We start from the raw sequence: 19,654 nt of genomic DNA on the forward strand, positions 1-19,654 counted from the left end.
AAGAAGAAAAAAACTGAAAAACTATCATTCATTAGTTAATTTTCTCAGATTCTATAAGGTAGTTTTGTTTCACTGAATTTAATCATCATTCTTTAGTACCAAAAAAAGCTTGCTCATAGTTCTAAAATAGCCCCTTTGTCATTCCTATGCCGGATGGAAGGAAACGACGAAAGAGGTGGAGAGATTATTTTTGTAGCAATATGGACTTACACTAGTTATTATATGATCCCAATATATCATACCAACCTCAATTGGTTCTCATGCCCCGATGCAATCGTAGCGTATGTTGGCAACTCAAAACTTCCCGGTTCGAAACCAGTCGCTTAACTGTTTATGTTTTTTTATCGCAAATCAAATCGCCTAAAGGTATGCAATTTCATCTTACTGCGCGAAACCTATTTTTAGATTTGCACGATAAAGCCTTTCCCCCCAAAAAATGGGTAATAACAGCTGAAAAGTCGTACTAAATTTGTAACAAATTTAGATATAATATTGATATTTACATATCAAGGTTTGTAACAATTTTGTTATCACCTAGGTTAAATTGAGTTATATTTTTTGTTATTTTAACTATTAAGGAGGCCATGATTATGACTAATTTAGATAGAAAAAACGAAACAACCCCAGATACAATTTTGTTATCCCTTGTTGATCGGGTGTGTACAATGAAAATCTGTGCACATGGCATCAATTAAAACCTCTCAACTCATTGACAAAATGAAACGAAACGAAATTTGAGGAATACAATTGAGAAGATTATAATGAACATAAATGAAACTGGAGTCATTTTTTTAATTTTATTGTATTGTAATTTTCACTGGCGGTTAGCAAAGACTGCGATGCGCCAAAAAGCGACAGAATGCCGCAAAGGAAGCGAACCTGTCATTCGGCATCAATTCATCCTCTTCGAGACCCCAAGTCACAAACATAATTTTGAAATTGGTATTAATCGAAATCTTTGTGTTCACCTACTGCTTTACTTGAAACACTTTCGATTTTAACTAAAAAATATACTACTATAAAAAATTGTATATCATCTCCTTTAAAATTAAAGTCATCTTTGACAGATACATATACTCATTGAGGCTTCAAATGAACAAATAAATAATTCTTGTCGTAAAAGAAAATTGCATGTTGAATCTGTAATTGCCCTTGGTTCACCAGACGATTTTTTTTCTAATCGATCTAGATTAGATGACTGTCTGAAAAAACTTCGAAAACCTCTAAAAAGTCTGCAAAACTGATAGTTCGCTAAAAAAGAAAATTCATCAAACTCACATAAAATCTGCAACTTGGTATCTGTGATTCTGACGCTCATTATTTCGCAATTCTGCGACGATTCCGTCGCATTCTATGCTAAACTGAAATTAACAATACTAATCGAACCAATAATCGTAGGAAATTAATCGATTACTGCGATTATCTGAAAGAATTCAATCGATTAAATTTCATTCGATTAACTGTGCCTTTACTCGATTATTCGATTAATCGATCGATATTACGACATCTCTAACTGTAAGGCACTCAGTTCACATTAGTCACGCTTCGTGTCTATTCACTAAAAACTACTTACTTGTTCTGTACCTTGACCCTCTGGCTCACTTGAAGCCCGAAGATCTAGGATTCTATTGTCAAATTTCCCCGCTGAGTCCTGTCTAACACACAAGAAGAAATGATCGATCCATATTTTACCTGTTATATTCGTCTAGTTGAACATCGGGACTGATATGGACCTGACTACCTCAAAACCGTCATCTGGGTTATAAATTTTCCTGAATTATGAAAAGGCACCTCATAGTAAAGTAAGCCGTATTCATGTAAAAAAAGTTTTTGATTGTTTCCAATTTGAAATAGGAGATCTCATTATACATTAAGAAAAAATTAATAAGTTTTATCTGAGTCGCAGTCCCGGGTTGGCGGTTCAATGCATAGGGCGCTGGTCTTACAAACCAGTTGTCGTATGTTCGAGCCCTGACCTGGAAGGATTCGTAGAATCGTAGCACTAGCCATGCAATGGTTCTGTACACTTTGAATCGGCTGCGAAGTCTGTTGAAACAGAAGGTCAAATTTCACTACAGGAATGTAAAATCGAGGCTTTGCTGAATCGCAGATATGCAAGGAAGCGATACGAAACGCTATAAGTATTTTTGCATACAAACAAATCTTGAACATAAATTTCGCGTAAAATGGCTGGATACTAAGATCCCGGTATCTCTTATCCAGTGTTGCTAAGCTCGCTCATATTGTGCAGATAACTCTCACTCGTGTGGCATCAATACATCTAATACCGTTTTCCTTTATTGATCAGAGCAGCCCGAAAGCTGACCCAGAGTCTGAAAATTTTCTCGGGTCACACCACGCATCCAGCCGAGTTTGTTTATTTTTTCTTTTTTTTCATGAGTTGTTTAGGGCGCGTACCATGTGTTCATTTTACTCGGAGTCAGAGTAGCCTGCGTCTAGGTTCAAAAACGAAAACGGTATAAAACTCCCGTGTGAGTTCCCCGTGGTTATTTTTTTTTATTTTGTTATCGCAGTGCTCTTTTGTGAGTGACTATGAAACACCGAGCACTCCTATCGTGCACTCAAAATAATAATCATGTTATAGTTACGTGAAAAGTTATGTGAATATTTTCCACCCTACCTTTCACGTAGGTTTTAATGGACTGACATTTAAAAGCTGTTTAATGCATAATCCAGTAAAAGTTACGTGTTTCATAGGTAAAATGTAATGTACTGCTCATCTCACATTTACCTATCAGTTCATATCAAATTTAGATACCAGAGAATTATTATTTTATATATTGGTTAAAGTCAAAAAGGAGATTTCAGATTCTTATATAAATCTAGGAAATGAAAAATAAAACATTTATTTCAGAAAATTAGCATAGAATTTTAATGGCTGAAAGTAAAAAGCAACTAATAACGTGAGATCTCGAATCGGCAAGCCTTCAGAAATCGTGTTGTCACTACCATCCAACCGAAGCCGAAGTCGAGATACGAGAACCCCCACAACACTACCGATGCAGGTTGAAGTCGCAATACATGGTTCCAGTGTCTCTAGCTTCATACCGATTTTGAACTCGTTTTTCGGTGGACCAACGACATGTTTGAAGCATTCGGAAGAAGCGGCAAACTTCCGAACTCACGCAGGCACTCGGTCCAGTTAAACACATGAAAACTTTCATACTGGACGGACCATTCGATGTAGTAAAAAATTGTAACTAAATAACATTTCACGCAAATATTTACACTACTTACAATTTGAGAGCCACTGTTCGCCATTTTCAAAATCGAGTTTTTCACACTGGAAATTCACGTAGATTGTTTGACGTTTGGTCAATTCACTTAAACCTTATGTGATGACTCTATTCATTTTAGGGGATGTTCGTATAACATTCATTTTCGTCACGTAAAATATTCAATTTGACATTTGAAACCAATTTACGTGATGAATCGAACGTGAATTTTTATTTGAGTGTGCATATTCCACCGCTCATTCTTTCATTAGCCAACTCGTTGGCGTGCAAACTCTTACTGACGCTGTTCCTCATAAATACTCGCACTCTTGCTCCCACTCACAATTTTGCTCCCACTCGTACTCTTATACCGTTTTTGGTTTTGGTCCTATGCGCGGAGGATTAATATGCAATCTGATTAAGCACGATCATGTTGTGATTAAGAACAATTATAATGACAATAATAAAAAAAACAATAACAAAGCATGTTTCAAGCAGCAATTTCAAAAATACCAACACTATTTACTTGAATTTCATACACAGAAGGAACAGTACTTGGCTAGAGAGAACACAAACAAGCTTTCAAACCAGCTAGGGATGTCGTAATATCGATCGATTAATAACCCAGATAATCGAGTAATATTTAATCGATTAGCTTAAAATTAAAATTCGATTATTGAGCTAATCGAATTATTAAAAAAATCTCATAGTAATAATCGAATGAATAATCGAGTAATCGATTAATTACCCAGATAATCGAATAAATTTCGATCGATTAGTTTCATAATTATACTCGATTATTAAATAATCGAGTAATTCGAAATTTCCGATATCCCTAAAACCAGCCCTGTGGCAAGAATAGAGCGTCCTACCAAGTGCTATTATTGCCAACATCTCGGATGTTCGACGAGCGATCAGACATAATCTGAAATAGAGCGAACTGACTCGCAGTAGTAACCCATTCACAGTAAGTGTTTACTCCTGCCAAGACTCCTGCTGACTCTCACTCATCGTACCCACCACTCGTGTTTAAAATGCACCTTCTTGCGAGTGACTCATAAGCGTGCGCGGAGGAGTGCGAGTAAGATAGAATACGACTCGCACTTGCTCGAAAATGTGCTGCATGCATTGGGTTCTCGCTGCTCTTCACTCGGTTGCTATTAGGTTGTTTACCGTCACTCCCACATTATCGAAATGACGGAATGAGCAATGAATTCTTACTCGACTGCATGATTTTTTAGTGTTCGATCGGTTCAGTGCTAGAATTTTCGCCTGAGTTGGTTGCTCGATCAACCTGATTGACAGTGACATTATAAATGTCACTGGATATTCGCTCATTTTATGAATGTGTTAGTGTGAAATTTAGGCGACTTAAGCCATTTCACTACATTCCAGCTAGAGGAATGGATGATGCTGACTAAGGTAGGCCGTTTTGTTATTTTCCAGCGAATTTCAATAGTTTATGTTGGGATTCTAAGAAGAACTGGTTATTTACTAGTTCTGTATATCCGAAAAACATGAAGATTTAAATTTGTATATTCAGTTATATAATGTTTTCGTTTAAAAATAAACTGAAAATCAGCACGAAAACGTGCAAAATCAGGAAAGAAGAAGAAGAAGACGAATTGACAACTCAGTCCGCATCTTCTCACTCAATTCCGAATGATTTCCGAATCAACCGGTTGTAGGCGAACCGGTTCATTCGGAATCGGTTGTTGCACTGGAGTTGGAATTGATTCGGAATCCATTATGATTTCCACATGAAATTCCGAATGAAAATTTCTCGCCGATTCGGAATTGATTCGGAATCCATTCGGACATTCTGATAATGTGGGACTAACCTCAATCGGATGAACTTTTTTTGACATTTCAGCGGTACTGTTTGTAAACAGACTTTTTTTGTTTGTCTTGTGACAAATTGGATGAGACCATTTGCGGTCCATATCGCCTAAATAGAGTATTAAAACATTTGTTCACGATTGTGTTTTTGAGATTTATTAAATAAAAGTGACTAGTTGCAAAATGTAAAGATGATTGTTTAAGATGTGTTCTTACATTTTTGTTTAAGCTTGTTTGTCAAACAAGTTTAAACAAAATTGAGGAACACATATCAAACAAACATCTTTACACTTCAAAACTAGACACTTTTATTTGATAAATCTCTGAAACGAATCGTTAACAAATGTTTTGAAACTCTATTTAGGCGATATGGACCGTGAACGTTCTCATCCGTTTGTCAACAGACAAACAAACAAAAAAGTCTGTTTACAAACTGTACCGCTGAATTGCCAAAATGTGTTCATCCGATTGAGGTTAGCAGTGACGATAAAAAATATAATAGCTTCAGAACGTTCACGGTCCATATCGCCTAAATAGAGTTTCAAAACATTTGTTAACGATTCGTTTCAGAGATTTATTGAATAAAAGTGGCTAGTTGTGAAGTGAAAAGATGATTGTTCGGGATGTGTTTCTCGATTTTGTTTAAACTTGTTTGTAAACAGTACCGCTGAACTGTCAAGGATGAATTCTTGTTCATTTGTGACGTCAAGATAAAAAATTTTATACACAATGTAAACGACAAAGCTTCTAGTTTGACGCGGTTGATACAAATGGTGTAGTGTACGACCGGGCCATTATTGTTCTCAACCGGTCAAATAATTGGACCGATGCAGCTCGACAAAATACACTGGGAGACTCCCAATGCTGTTCGAACGAATTTCAATCGCATTCGTATAATAAGGCTAGTAAAATCAAAGGCAACTTGGATTCGATCGTAAAATCAATACACCGCAATTCAAAATAACGACGATTATTGAAGACAAACACGAGAAAAGGTCCTAAGTGCAAATGAGAGTTTCTCTTTGTTTATTTTCTCTTTCGATAAGATAAGAATCGATCGACGGCACTGCAGATCAAATTATTTTAACTACAGATTAACCGCTAGGCAGACACATAAACTGCTATGCACTGATGAGTCAAAGACGAAACGTAAAATAAATCAAAATGGATAAATGCATTTTAAAATGGATATATGTAAAATAAATCAAAATGGATCACCAAATAAAAAGTACAGGTTATTACTTTAAAAAAAAATCGATCATCAACTATTTAAGGCATGTGCACAGAAAAACTGAGACATTGTGTGTAAAAAAATTTTAAACAAAAGTGTGGAAAATTCGATGATGACGCATCATGATATAGTAAAATCAGTCAAAGTTCCTCGTTCGACAGTAAGTAGCGTTTTGAAACGCTTCCGAGATTGGTTGACTCTTAAGGATACAGGATAGGACGGCAAGGATAAGGATAGAACGGCAAGCGGAACGACAACTTCGAATTCCAAAGGAATGCAGTGCTAAAGCTAATTAAGCGAAACTCGAACCTTTCAATTCGACATTTGACTAAAAAGGTCAAAACATGGTTGTAAAAAAAGTCTACGTTTGTTAAGGAGGGGGGAGGGGGGATAGGGGTTTTGTACAAAGTCTACGGGGTCTCTAATTATTTTAATTGGAAAAAAATAACTGCGAAATTCAGTCAACCCAGTCAGAAAAAAATTTCATCAGCTCAGCTTTACTTAAGAAAAAATAGATTCGATAAAATGCGAAAGTACAACTTTGCGAAAAATACACCAGACTGAACGTAAGCAGCCGAAATATCTCTTTCCTGTTAAAGGGAAACATGTTTTATTATATGTTAAAAAACCTTATTACCAAGGCGACAAATGTGTTTCTGAACGAAGAAAAATAAAACAACTGTCAATCTTTATTGCACAAAAAAGTGTTTTTCTGGTCATATTCTCTTACTTTACACCCAAAATAGATAAAATAGTGTGTTGTACTGACATATTTCGTCCTGAACATCTTATAGTCGTGAATGGGTTAAATTGTTCATTTAATCTACTTTTTGAAGAAGCCCCATTTTTTCGTTCGTTTGAGAATAATTGAATTTCCTTGCCGCTCGTGAATCTGTTGTAATAACTAAGAATTCATGGCACCACCCGGAGCTGAGAACGCGGCCAAATAAACGATATATTTCACTGCTAACACAAATTGTTTATTATTGTTTCACTCGTTTCATGGCATGTAGTCTCATCTTGTTGAGTAACAAAATTTGTTTAGACCACTTATAAATATTTCTAGTAACACTAAGTACCAACATCAAATTTTATCGATCACCTTTGATTGTCTCACCAGGTATGAAGATGAACGACCCAACACCAATCAAAACATTTCATTTGAATAACGTGTACAGGATACATGAATATTGTTTTCGATCTGCTACTGACTAGTGCACAAAAAAGGCTAAACAACAGCACCGCCTTCACGTACCTTATGATAAAAAAAGAACCGGAATTTTCATTTTAAAATTCCCGCGCTTGTCCAATCGGTAAACTTTTATTCTCTCAACGTTGGCAACACTTTTATACACATTCTGTCAAATTTTGACGAATATCGTACGATTAGTTTTTGTTTGGCGTCTATACAAAGAAGTTGAAAAATTTTCGTGTGGCGATTTTTATAATGGATGAAAATTTAGAACAACGTGCGTGCATCAAATTTTGTGTTGCAAATGGATTTAAGTGTTCCGAAACGCCTTTGGTTAATCGTGTCTAGGAAAAAAACACAGACATACGAGTGGTATAAACGCTTCAAAGGTGGTCGTACAAGCTTGTATCATGATGAGATCCCTGACCGCCCAACAAGATCTGTTACTGAAGAAAACATTGAATCGGCGAAGCAAATCGTGTTGCAAAATCGTTCTGTACCGATTAGAGAGATTGCTGTGTTGTTGGGCATCTCTTATGGATCAGCCGAACACATTTTAACTGATGTCTTGGGTTTGAAACGCGTCGCTTCTCGGCTGGTGCCAAAAAAGCTGAATGCGCCGGCTCACACAGCGTTGGTTGTGTCGCAGTTTTTGGCCAAAAATTCAACCAATATCATCAACCAAGCATCGTACTCTCCATAAATGGCCCCATGTGACTTTTTCCTCTTCTCCAGTGTTGTCACAATAATCGCTCTTGGTCACCCTAGAAATAGAATAACGCCAAAAGGTTGTGAACAGTGACAGTTTATATTATACGAATCACACTAGCAAATATTTCTTATACTTTCTCCTTTGATTGAATCAGGAACATATCGTTAGAAACATTACCAGCAAATTGAGTTTGAGAGTGTTTATATTATCGGTTTGAAACCAAAGCGCCAAGGCAAGATAAAATACTCAAAATTGTAGGTACAGCATTGATTTCGAATAATAAAATAAAATTATACAGTTGAAGCTGATCAACACCCAACTGAAACATCGAGTATAGATCTGCTATCAGAATTCAATACGTGTCCCGCCCTGGTCGCAACACCCAGACTGAAATTGCCATTGCGGGGAACGCGTTTTGAGACCATAGAGACCATGAAAGAAAATTTACTGCGTGAACTAAAGGCCACACCTTCGGCGGCCTATAAAACTTGTATGGAAAATTGGACCAAGCGTTGGTATGCATGTATTGCCGCAGGAGGAGAGTACTTTGAAGGCGATAATAAAGAAATTTATTGAAAATTGAAATTTTGCGTTTTGCCTTTCTCATATAGAAAGTTATGCAATCAATCAATCAATCACTTGAAAAACCGACTAGTGAAAATTGGCCCGGAGGGCCAAGTGTCATATACCATTCGACCATAAATCAAATAAACATAGATTTCCCACTGTACGGTGACACCAGTCGCGTATACAGGGGGGTGTTTTAGGGGTTCAAACCCCCTCCGAAACTCAAAAAAGTATGATATTAAGTAAACTCTTTTTTTTGTATTTGTATGGAAATTGATCAACATGTTCTGAAACACCCCCCGAAATTTTTTTCTGGGTACGCGCCTGGGTGACACTAACAGCACCTCTAGTGAGAAACGGAAATTTTCCATTAGCTACTGTGGTTATGTTAAACGCGCAGGCAACTTAATGCATGCATTTTAGGAGCATTTACGCACCCATTCTCCAACAGACGGCACTTTTGGTGTCACGGGTTGCGCACCTACATTACTATTACACTGGGAAATCTATGTTTATTTGATTTATGATTCGACTCAGTTCATCGAGCTGAGCAATCTCTCTCTCTCTCTCTCTCTCTCTCTCTCTCTCTCTCTCTCTCTCTCTCTCTCTCTCTCTCTCTCTCTCTCTCTCTCTCTCTCTCTCTCTCTCTCTCTCTCTCTCTCTCTCTCTCTCTCTCTCTCTCTCTCTCTCTCTCTCTCTCTCTCTCTCTCTCTCTCTCTCTGTGTGTGTGTGTGTGTGTGTGTGTGTGTGTGTGTGTGTGTGTGTGTGTGTGTGTGTGTGTGTGTCAAATAATCTCACTAGGTTTTCTCGAAGATGGCTGAGCCGATTTTGACAAACTTTGATTCAAATGAAAGGTCCCCCGTTCCCATACGGAATTCCTGAATTCCATCCGAATCAGACTTCCGGTTCCGGAGTTATAGGGTAAAGTGTGTTCAATATTGTACACCGTCACTTAAACAGGCGGAACAAAAACCGTAAAAAATGTTATAAACTGGACTCTAAACCGTTATTCCCAATCTTAGGGTCAATTGAAAGGTCTTATGGTCCTACCAAAAATCACTGCATATTTTCGGATGCGACAAACATTTAAAACGTAATTTAGAGTGCGTACTAGTAGAGTTTTTATGTCATGTTAGTTGGTGGCCGTACGAACCGACTTTTATTATATCGGTTCTCGGGTTCCGGTGCCGGAAGTGCACATAACAGTGAACCCACTTCGTTTTCTTAAGGATGAAAATTTTTTTTTGAATAGAATATCACAATATTATACATGAGAAAGGCATCATTACACCACTAGGTGGATTAAAACAGGTTTTTAATAAAATTCCGGTTCTTTTTTGATCTTAAGGTATTAATGGATCAGGCGGTAAGATCTTTCTGTGTGCCCCTAGCTAACTAAATGTTTTTTTTTTTGCTCGGTTGGTCCTCTCCTAAGACCGTGGGCCCATGGCACTTGCCCGCACCGCCCTCTGTAAAAGTGGCCCTGCTAAACAACATATTGCCTCGTTGTTGGGCTCAGTACCGTCACGATATTTTTGACGATATTCACGAAAGGTTAGCGCTACTGACCGATTATGTTTATTAGAAATACTATTTCAAATGTTCGTGAATAATTTTTTGTCAGTGTTCATGAATTTTCTCAGAGAAACTATAAATTTAACTAAATTTCCTTAATGTTTTGCGAAATGGATAAATCGACGTATACTTTTAGTGGAGGGGGGAGTGGGGCTTTGGAAAAGTCCACGAATTCTAATAGGTCTTCATGCGAGCAGCGAAGCAGCGTCGGCTTCGTTCACACTTGAATATACGAACAAGCCCGAATATCAGAGCGATTATCGAGCAAAGGCGAAGGAAATCGAACGAAGATCATCGAAACTACCAAACAAAAACGATAAAGTAGGAAAGCAGTTCAACAGATGACATCTCAACCGATTCATAGCGTACATAATCATTGCTGCTGCTACGATCATCAGGACACTAGGAATCCTTTCAGGTCGGGCTCGAACCTACAACAACTGACTTGTAAAAGACCAGCGTCTTATGCTTTGAACTGCTAACCGAGAAGCAGCAACCAGTTCGAAATCAGAGGTGAGTAAGCTGTAAGACAAATTGCTGACGAAATGGTTGATTACTGTGGTTAAGAATGATGAAACAAGCAGACCTCTGTTCTTGTGTTTTATACCGCATAATAACGTGGCAAGCTCGACGATCATTTCAAAGCCAAAAAGTTGTGAAAGCTCTCTAAAAAGAACATCGTTTGGCCGGCTGTGTGTAGTTGTAGTTAAGATCAAAATCTTCATAACCTGTACATGTAGAAATAACATTCATGTAATGTGGCTCAGGAGTGGTATGCAGAAAACAACATTAACATTGCGCCAAAGGACTGTACTCCTACGGAAACTCCATAATTCGAAAGATATTGGGAGAAAGATCGAAAGATATTGGAAATTGTGGGCCGTTTTATGGATTACATTTCGACAAAAATCTAGTCAATTTCAGAAGGAGATCATTGTTTGGGTACAAAGTAAAGTCTTGTGACATAACATTCTTTTTGTGCAATTTAGTTTTCCTGTTTCAACAGACTTCGCAGTCGAATAGAATTATTACATGGCTAGTGCTACGATTCTACTGACACCAAGAATTGGGGCTCGAACATACGATAACTGGCTTGTAAAAGACCAGTGCCCGATGCATTGAACCGCCATCTCGGACCGTCGTTTCGATACAGAGGCCCTTATTACCGGTATCACTACACGGTGAAAATCGAGTGAAGTGAATTTAGATCCTTATCAAGGAAGTCGCTTCGAAGACAAATCTCGGTTGATTTTCCAGAAGGCCGTAACAGCAAGTGACAGTTTCTCTTTGTATACTTTCTCTTCTATTAATTACCAAGCGATTTACACGTTTATCACTTAACTCTTCGCATAGAATGATGCTCGAAACGTTCGACTTCCAAACAGAACTGTGAAATCCAAGAAAATCTTTTTAGATCACATTACAATAATCGAAAGAGAGAGTGAACAAAGATAAACTGTCACTTGCTGTTACGGCCTTCTAGAAAATCAACCGAGAAATGTAATTATTTGGATGAACTTGATGTCATTATGAACATCACACCATCAACATTTCGTTGAAAAAATGAATTTTTTCCACTACAGTGATCACTTCACTATGCGTGATACTGGTAATAGGGAAAATCAAGTGAAGTGACATGTAAGTGAAGTGAATGTGAAAGTGGAAGTGAGAACGGTGATAAGGGCCAGAGACCTGAAATCAGCGATGTAGTCGATTATGTAAGAAGATGTCCAACGAAACCTGTGATACAATTCGAAAATGAATGGGACTGTCGTTCTTTCAAATATAATAGATTTTCACTGGATTTTTTGTTTATTTATTGTTCTGTTAAGTTGATTTACGTGAATATGGTTTGTTTTGTTCCACAGAATCGATTACTACTATCCAGATTTGTAAACAGGAAGCTAGAGGACAACCAGGGACCGGGATTTAAATTACTTTGTTTTACTGCACTGTAACTATTATTCTTTCATGTTGAACCATCGGATGAGAATGATTTATGCTATTAGAATGTTACTTTTAATGGTAAACTTGCTCACACCACGTATACGGGGAAGAGTGTTCATTAGTTTGTGTGTGTCTGTTGTTTTTGCTTATTGCTGCGGTCGTCTTTCTTATCTTTTACGAATATATTATTTTGTTTTCTTGTTTTTTTTTTGAATAAGTCAAATTACTACGTTTATCGAACAGGACTAGATTATTATTTTTCTGTTTCCTTTCGCTTACTTTCTACAATTTTCACCAGTTTCTGTTGATGCCACATTAAACCTAACCTACACGTAATGTTTATAAGTGCTAACCAATCCGTTAGTTTTTCGCGCTAGGGGCTTCAGAGGTTTTCTCAAATCCATGATTACTTTGTTTGTTAGTTTCTTTTCTTCACAAATCCCCAAATAATACAAAAAAAAAACGATAGCTACAATTTTGTGTTTCTCTCAGAAATCCTTGGCTTTGGACTTTCCCGTTTGGCTGCTCAACGCGACGGTACGATTATGTAGAAACAGTAAGTTTAACGGTTAATATGATACAAACGTAAATCAATGAAGCATGTGGCTTATTCTCGCCATATGGTTCTACTTCACTTAATCAAAGATGTTGTTGATTATTTTTCCTTTTATTTTAAGTCTGTACTCTAACAAATACATTAACTTGTTATTATAATTATCATTTCTTCACTTATCGGTAATACAAATTACATTAGCTACAATCCAGGAAACGTTGTGGATAGAAGGGGATAAACGTGACACGCGATCTTCAAAGGAAACAAAAACCTAACTATTTACATACAGTGTCTATTGGACTACTTCAAAAAGGTGTTATTGGGAGAAGGACTTTTGACTGTACTCGTACAGCGTATTGCTATTGCGTTTTGTATAGTGATTATCGTGTAATTATGAACGTGCTTTTCTGAGTTAGAAATTTCTAACAAGACTATTTTGTCATTTATTTGATGGGGTACAATTCTGAGTGGGAACCTAAAAGTTGTCTATTTCCTCAGACCAATAACATGTTTTGGATCTTTAATTAACTCTTCAAAGGGAAAAAAACACATACGCTAGAGCAAATGATTTGGTTCGTGTCACTGCTAATGCTGCTGATTGCAGTACATATTTACAATTTGATCGCATCAGCTTTTCGTTCCAGGCTGTCTTTAGACTTCCGTTGAGCGTCCGAAGTTGGAACCGGAGGGAGCTCCGGAGGTGGCACCGGTACTTGAAGCGGCTACTAATGCCACCGCAGTATCCTCTGAACGGGATAGTTTCCGTTCACGCCGTGTCTGCTGGGGTGGCGCTGGTGTCAATTGATTGACCGGCAGCACTGCGATTTGTGGTGGCGGCGGCTGCACTGACGGCGGTTGTGGCTGTTGCAGTATTTGCTGATGATAGATGGCACCCATCAGGGCGGTGGGATGCTGACCGGCATGCATTATGGTCTGACCGGATGTGTTACTGTGGGACAGCATACGAACCTTGATGTCGCTACGTGAACCAGTGCTTGCGGAGGTGGATTGAAATGAGATTGACATTCCGCTATCTAACGAGCCAACACTACCACGTCGCTGGGGCTTCTCATTGCCAACTACGGGTTCGTCATGGGCGATGGTGGAGAGAAGAATACGCATAACAGAACCGGTAGGCAACCGAACGAACAATTGAATGATGATTTTGCGATGCCAGATTGGTTGGTGCATTCGATGGGTGCATGATGACGATGATTCGATGAGATGAAATCGTGTAGAGCGGTCCGTTTAGTGAAATGAAAAAAAAAACAAGAAAGACAAAAGAGATCAGTAACAGTCTCCTTCTGATCCCAACAGGATCGTTGCAGTATTTCCGAGTAAGCAAAACAAAACTTGACGAACTCAACTTCGTCCAGTTAGGGACAAACCAAAATGAAACGCTAGTACAACAAAGCTTGCTTTTGCTATTCTCAGAACAGAACAAGAAAATGATTCGATTTAATGGCAGAAACAGAATTCTAAAATGACTTACATTGTTCGTGCATATCTAAGAGTGAATTGCTAAGAGCGCTTCGCTTCAACTGTGCTTCGCTATGTGTGTGTGCAATTCCACATTCGCTTGGTGAGACACCGCCGCCGCTGATGCCATTTCCGCTGGGGCCACCGTTACCCTGGTGCAGATGATGGTGATGATACTGACCGGCGCAAACCTCCACGTCGGCCACTCCACTGTCTCGATTCTCGCTGTTGCCGCTGCGCTGCCCACGAGCCGATTTTTGTCTCTCCAGTTCCGCCTCGATACGGAGTGTTTCCATCTCGTCCATTTCGCTGATTGACTCACGCAGATCCTCGGCAAATTTGCAGCGATCGTGCTCGTTGCGGGCGTTGAACGTTACTAGCACCTTACCGTCGACTTTCTGTGACAGTCGGATGCAATATGGGTAATCTGTAAAATAACACATAGAGTAGAAGTAGGCAGCATAAGTGTCAAGTTCAAATGTTTGTATGCAAACAATAATTTATTTAAAAAAAATATCGCAACACTTACTCGGCACATCCAGTAGCGTAACGACCATACCGCACAGAGGAAAACTATTGCGGAACGTATATGTCACGGAGCTCTTTTTCTTGCTGAATATTTTGGTAATCACAAGGAGGTCGTTGAAAAGGAATACCTCCCGCTGATGTACGCCCGGTCGTTCTTTCTTGTTGATGTCTGGAATTTCGTACAGTCGACAGTAGCACACTAGCCGTCTATGGGGCAGTGCCAGATTGGGTTTCTTGCCTACGATGGTAGCCTGTACCTTCATAACCTGCGTCACGTGATCCGAGCCGGGTTTGAACTCGTTGGCCTTCACCCGTTCGTAGATTCCCGTCAGCATGTCGCGATCGATGTCGTGACAGTCGTCAATTCCACGCAGATTCTTAATGAAGTCATCGCACCGCATTCGTCGTTCTGGTTTCAAATTCGGTGTATGAAGATCTGTGTTGAGCATGATGATGGCGAATGCCAGTACGAAGACGGTATCATGCGAGCGTAGCCGGGCCACAATATCAGTATTGCATTGACAGTAGCGCGCGGAGAATACCTCCATCAGTCGTTCGATTTTCTGCGCTTCTCCCGGCATCCGGAAGTAGCCTTGGAATTTGCGAAGGGCAACGTCGACCTGCATTCCGGAGAGATCCAGCTCGCCGGCAAAGCAGTCCAACACAGCCATGTTAAATTGGTTCTGAAGATTGCCAAGATATTCGCCAATCATCTGCCGCGAAAGACCCTTGCGTGAAATAAGGAAACGTGCAACACCCTGCGGGGTGTTTTCCAGAAAGCCCTTGCGGATTAGATACGTTATACCTAGAGAAACAAACGATTCTCATAACAATGTTAATTACAACAAACAAACAAAAAAAACTCACCTTTCTCCGGCTTTTTATTGAACAGATTCAATCCCACCCGGTACTGTCGTTTCCGTATGGTCTCCGACACTTTGTAGCTGGTGGGTGTGTGAACAATTTGATCGTGTTGTTCCATTGAATACTGTGCGGCGCTGGTGTGCGAACTCAAGCACTCATTCTCCATGCTACTGACAGTGACATTGACGTTCCCAGCTGGTCCCACAGCGACACCACCGGTAGCACCAATCATGTGATCAGGACTCTGAGCAGTCATTTGAATGCCACTAGTGCTTCCGCTGCTGCTGCCTGGGCCTTTTCTTTTCCATTGCGGGGAGCTTGATCGGTCGGATCCCAACTCACCAACACCTTGTACTCGCTCAGCCGATGCCGACGAGTCACTGCCCGATGACTGAACCGAACTGAGTGATCCGTTTTCGGCCGTCTTACAGAGACCGTTGGGCCTTAGCGATCGGTTGGGAGTGTGCTGTGTGGATGTGATACTTGATGTTCTCTTTGGTACTTCAGGTGGCACTTTACGGCTGGCACTGCAACTGCTTCCTGCTGATCCCGAGCTGCCACCGGAACTTCCTATGCCAACTCCTCGTGGGCGCATGTATATCTGGGCTGCCGTATAGTGCGGTGTGTACGGACTGTGATGTCCACTGCCAGCGGTTGCAACGATAGCAGCTCCGGTGCCGGAGTTCCACGATAGGTTCATCGACGAAATGGTCGAATCTAGTACGGAACTTCCGCCGCTAATATTTAAATCTTGCGATCCGTACTGGTTTTGGTATGCCTGCTGGTGTGGTAATGAGGAAGCCGCACTGTTGTAGTAGTTTTGCTGCTGTTGGTGCAGGATATTTACATGTGGGTGGGAGTACGGTTGCGGTTGCTGATTACCGGTCGAAACCGTGGTAACCATCTGACCTTGGGACCAGGAATTGTTGGCAGGTGGGGCTGGCGAAGCAGTTCCAGACTGGCTACGCGGAATCGGACTGGAATCGAGCCGGCGCTCCCGCAGTGACATACTGCGAACTGGAGTCACCCGGTGGTGTAGTGTTCCCGGTGGTGTGGCGGAGATTCTGTTAGGTGAAGATAGAGAATTTTCAATCAATTTTCACTGTTTTAGTTTTGTTATATCTATGGCCACTGATATATTTGGTATTAAAATCCAATAATTGATTCAATGGACTAGATTTGCGACAGACAATATTCAACTGATTTGTTTTTCAAATTCCAACATTTTAAGGACCAGAGATGCCAGGTGAAAATTTCAAATATCTTCAGACAGGGTCGTAAAAGTCTGTATATCCGAAAAAAAAATCTGCAAGTATGTCTCTTGCTGGATAAAGTATGATATGCTAAACTGACTTGGCGAGCAAAAAAAAAGGCTGCGACAATTTCACAAGTCTGTAAATTTTAACGCGAAACTGCGAAAAACTCGATTTTCAATTGGCTCATTGTCGCCAAGCTGATTTCCCGGTAGCGACACCTGCCAATGAAAAATGAAACCAAGAAAAGGAGGATTCTTTCGGAAGTAGTGATTTGCAACATTTTTATCGTTTATTCAAGAGTACAAATAGATATCAGCAATAAAAGTACACTCGGAGTAGAAGAAAATCAATTTTAAAGTGATTACTACTACTTTTTTTAGTGTAAACTACGATTAAACATGAAAAATCTTCAGAAATGTGTGAAATTGGGTAAGGTTAGATTTTTTCGGATCAACATTTTTTTAAACAGAAACCTGTGTAATGTTGATTTCTCGAGTACTAGAATGTATAGCGATCGAGTACTATTTATTTTGAATACTTTATTTGTTATTTCCAGGCATTTGAAAAATGCTTTCAAACCAAGTTTAATGCTCTATTCTGAATAACCGGTAAATTTCGCACAATGAACTAAAATCAACATTACCACCTCAGTTGTCCCGGGTTGGCGGTTCAATGCATAGGACGCTGGCCTTACGAGCCAGTTGTCGTATGTTCGAGCCCCGACCTGGAAGGATTCTTAGTGTCAGTAGGATCCATAGTACTAGCCCATGCAATGATTCTGTACACTAAGAATCGGCTGCGAAGTCTGTTGAAACAGAAAGGCCAAATTCCACAAAAGGAATGTAATGCCAAGACTTTGCTTTTTTTTACCTCAGAGTAAAAACATTTTCTTCAACTTCTACTATGATTTTTCAAATGAATTTGCCCGTTTTCATAAGAAATCGTTGAAAAGGTGGAATAATTAAAAATTTTCCTACCGATTTGACAGCTCTTGCTAAAAGTATCATCTCTAAACAAGTAGCGTCTCTACATTTCAGTATTGCGACAATATGCCAATAGTCTGCAAAAGTGTGCACAACAAAAAATGTCTGCAGCACTATGTGCGAAATCTGCAGATATACAGACAAATCTGAGATCTGGCATCCCTGTTAAGGACCCCTCAACCTAGGACAGGACCTGACAATTGTTAATCCACTTTTAGGACCAATTTCGGACCAGCTCGTGATTGGTTGAAATTGACATAAGCAAGTACAATTTGTTGAAATCAAGATTACTGCAGGGTGGTAGAAAAAGTGTTGTCAGTATCGTCGGTAACAATGTAGCTTGATATTGGATATTTTATTTTTCGGGTCATCTTTTCAAAATTATTAATTTCAATAGGGTTTAAGTTCAATTTGTTTTTAAATCCTGTCAATGCGGAAAGTATACGAGTACATTTAACAATCACTGGATGATACAAAGAGAAAGCCTGAAATCACGAAGTGTGATATGGACGAGAATATTGATTATGTTGTTTGAGATTAGCACCGAATCTTTGGATACTTCTGTATGTTATTATTTTTCTCAAATAGAATATGTTGAATACTTTAGTTAATCAATCTGCAAAAATTAATTACCCAAAATTGAGTGTTTTAGGAAAATTTTATTATGCTGTTTCAACTAAACGTTTTCTTCAAAACAAACATCTGATCAAAATGAATCCAGAGCTATATTTTTGACCGATACAACAGTGTTTTCAAATGATAAATAATTGCATGTTATAAGGGGAGAAAGTTTTCAGAATGAATAATTATCTCTACTGGCAACAGTGATCGCGAGGCATTTATTATTTACAGCAGGGAGCAACCGGAATAAGAAGAGAAATATTTTTCTGGAAAAAGAAGCCAGTTGTCTGGTCCTGTCCTAGCCCTCAACCATCATTTCACGCCTTTTTTTGAGAACGGCCAATAAACCATCCATCAACATTCACTTTGAAGAGTAATTTCGAATGATTCGGCACTCGCTGAGAGTAAGTTATAATAGTAAACGGCAATTGCAATTTCTTTCGAAAGTGGAAGTTGACAGGTGGCTTATGGGCCGTTCTCAAAAAAATAAAAAAAAAACGCGTGATTTTAAAACGAATGAAGAGTGAAAAATATCTAATACCCCTGTGGAAATATCAATCAACATGTTTGATAGCAATTTCAGTCCCGTCCCAGTTTCAAGTAGAACGATTTTACAACGTTAGAGCAAATTCAGCAGCTGCAAGATTCATATGGGAGGTCTATAATGTAAATGAAACTGAAACAAACGTATCCCCAGCAATCCGTTTTAGTTTTATTTATTCGACCAGTTCTACTGTCAAATTTAAAACTGGTATACATTGCCGTTCTATTTTTTCTATATTTCAAACACAGATTAAACGCTGCTGAGGCTGCCAGTTTATTTTGTTATAATTTCTAGATCTAAATTTTAAAACTGACATAAATTCTGCATCTAGAACTAGAACACTCCTGAACATGCCCTTACTCGTGTTTCAAAAATACAAAAAATGAAATGGCAGTGTATAAATATGACAGTAGAATTGTTTGAATAAATAAAACTAAAACGGCTTGCAGGAGATACGTTTGTTGCAGTTTCAGTTATACTATCTCCCATATAAAACTTCCAGCTGCTGAATTTGCTGTTATGCAAAG

At 39.0% G+C, this 19,654-nt stretch overlaps 1 protein-coding gene across 6 annotated transcripts in view; it reads right to left on the minus strand.

The window, feature by feature from the left end:
• Positions 1 to 12,717: 12,717 nt before the first annotated feature.
• Positions 12,718 to 19,654, minus strand: part of LOC131435863 (IQ motif and SEC7 domain-containing protein 1) — a 215,131-nt gene continuing 208,194 nt past the window's right edge. For all 6 annotated transcript variants that reach the window (XM_058604105.1, XM_058604104.1, XM_058604109.1 and 3 more), the window contains 4 exons: positions 15,727 to 16,787; positions 14,861 to 15,664; positions 14,345 to 14,758; positions 12,718 to 13,931 (listed from right to left, as the gene is read on the minus strand). In XM_058604105.1, coding sequence (XP_058460088.1) covers positions 13,504 to 13,931; positions 14,345 to 14,758; positions 14,861 to 15,664; positions 15,727 to 16,787 — 2,707 coding nt within the window. In that variant the 3' untranslated portion in view covers positions 12,718 to 13,503. The remainder of the gene's footprint in view (positions 13,932 to 14,344; positions 14,759 to 14,860; positions 15,665 to 15,726; positions 16,788 to 19,654) is intronic.

Source organism: Malaya genurostris, chromosome 3 (assembly GCF_030247185.1).
Source record: "Malaya genurostris strain Urasoe2022 chromosome 3, Malgen_1.1, whole genome shotgun sequence".
Lineage (NCBI taxonomy): Eukaryota > Metazoa > Arthropoda > Insecta > Diptera > Culicidae > Malaya > Malaya genurostris.